Source organism: Triticum aestivum, chromosome 6A (assembly GCF_018294505.1).
Source record: "Triticum aestivum cultivar Chinese Spring chromosome 6A, IWGSC CS RefSeq v2.1, whole genome shotgun sequence".
NCBI classification, from domain to species: domain Eukaryota; kingdom Viridiplantae; phylum Streptophyta; class Magnoliopsida; order Poales; family Poaceae; genus Triticum; species Triticum aestivum.
The window spans coordinates 581,005,770-581,007,585 of NC_057809.1; the positions used below are offsets into that span (position 1 = coordinate 581,005,770).

The 1,816-nt window shown below is 64.0% G+C and overlaps 1 protein-coding gene across 1 annotated transcript; it reads right to left on the reverse strand.

The window, feature by feature from the left end:
• LOC123131128 (ETHYLENE INSENSITIVE 3-like 5 protein) lies at positions 1–1,557 on the reverse strand. The gene has a single exon (XM_044550875.1). The coding sequence runs from the start codon at positions 1,502–1,504 to the stop codon at positions 146–148; it is 1,359 nt and encodes a 452-aa protein (XP_044406810.1). The 5' UTR covers positions 1,505–1,557; the 3' UTR covers positions 1–145.
• Positions 1,558–1,816: the final 259 nt, after the last annotated feature.

The following is a 1,816-nucleotide window of genomic DNA, read 5'->3' on the forward strand; positions in this document are numbered from 1 at the left end:
GTTGAACATGTGTTTAAATATACTCCATCTCACAGTAGAGTAGACGAGAAATGGCTCCCGCATTTGCCCGAAAGGAAAAAGAGAAATAGTAGCTCCCGCACTGTGGGGTATGGCTTGGGTAGAATTCATTTCTCCACACGACACATCACTCCTCCATCAAGCGCAGCACATGATCTACTTCCGGGCAGCTCCCGATGACATCCATCAGGAATTGCTGCGCCACATCATCGACGCCTCCCGGCGCTCCCTGCATCGCCACGTCGTGTTTCTCCTCCGCACCGCCCCCCTGCAGGCAGCTGTAGTACAGCTCCATGAGCTCGTTGATGGGGCTCTGGCTCTCCTCGGCGAGGACTCCGGCCTCGAGCCCGGGCACCACCGCAGCCAGGTCCCGGCTCCCGCCTCTTGGCCTGCGGCGGCACTTCCCGCCCGAGCTGCCGCTCGGGACGCCCTCGCACTTGCGCTTGTCATGCGGGCCACGCGCCACGTCTTCCGGGCCGTCCTCCAGCCCCTCGCCGTCGTCGTAGTCGTCGTCGAGGGGCGTGATCCGAAGCGAGCTCTTGAGCCGGCCGCTGAGCGCCTCCTCCTGCCGGAGCACCTTGGACCAGGTGTCGGACTCCTTGGCGCTCATCCTCTGCTGCAGCCGCTTGGACTGCCACACGAGCCTGCGCATCTGGTCGAAGCGCGGGCTCATGTGCTTGATCACCGCGCTCAGCAGGGACACCTTCCACGCCTTCTTCAGGTCGTGCGGCTTCCGGTACGGCGGCGCCCCCTGGTGGGCCTGCGTCTCGCCCTGCGTGCCCCACCACGGCTCCTTCCCCGTCGGCCACCACGGCGGCGCCAGGCCCCGCTCCAGGGGAAAGTTGCGCTGCGGCGGCTCGCAGTGCTGGAGGAGCGCCGAGAGCACCGAGCCCAGCGTGTTGTCCTGGATGCCCTGGAGGCGGTGGAGGTAGGAGGCAAGCCCCAGCGGGCTGCTGCTACCGGCGGCGGCGGAGCTGCCGGTGATGAGGGCCTTCGGGCCCCTGCGGTCGAAGACGACCTTGTCCTTCCACCAGCCGCGGAGGCTGTCGGAGGAGCCGGACGTGGGCTCGCCGGCCTCGTCGATCACGCCGTACACGAACCCGCGCGCGTTGCAGGACTGCATCATCTTCATCATGTGCCAGAGCACGCCGTCCTGCGCGCGCAGCATCGCCTTCCGCCGGCACCGCGCCTCGGGACCGTCCTCCTCCTGGTCCTCCAGCTGCCGCCGGGCCGGCGCACCGCTCCTGGCGCCGGCACGGCCCTCGAGCTTCATGAGGCGCATCTGGTCCTTCCACATGCGCTTCTTGAGGTTGGAGATCTCGACCGATTCAGAGGAGCCCGGCGGCTCTGCCTCGAAGTCGATTATCTCCTCTTGCTGCTCCACGTCCACCTCCAGCGCCTTGAGGCCACCGCCATGCGCGTCCACGCGCTCCATGGGCGACCCGGGAAATGGACTCCTCCATCGACTGTGGGTGCCCTGATCCATTGATACTGCACAGGTAACAAGTCTGTTTTAGTTCGGAGCTCGGCGACGAGCGGTCTATCATCCATGGCGAGGGAGTGAGTTGCACCGGCGGTTTATTTATGCGCGCTGTCAAGTGCAGAGTTTCAGAGGCCAGCAAGGACGCCGTGCGTGGGCGCGTGGCTGCTCAGGCAAGCCATGCACGTTCCCGACAAACCAACTCACTGACTCAGGCACGCACTTCTTTCTGCTAAAACAACAAGAGCATACACGTATACGACTACACATGCTCGGGCTTCATAGTCGAACTGGAAAAAATAAATCGAAATAAAGGAT

Bases quoted from the DNA above. Each gene is read 5' to 3' on its own strand.
- LOC123131128 (XM_044550875.1), bottom strand. From the start codon at position 1,504: ATGGATCAGGGCACCCACAGTCGATGGAGGAGTCCATTTCCCGGGTCG.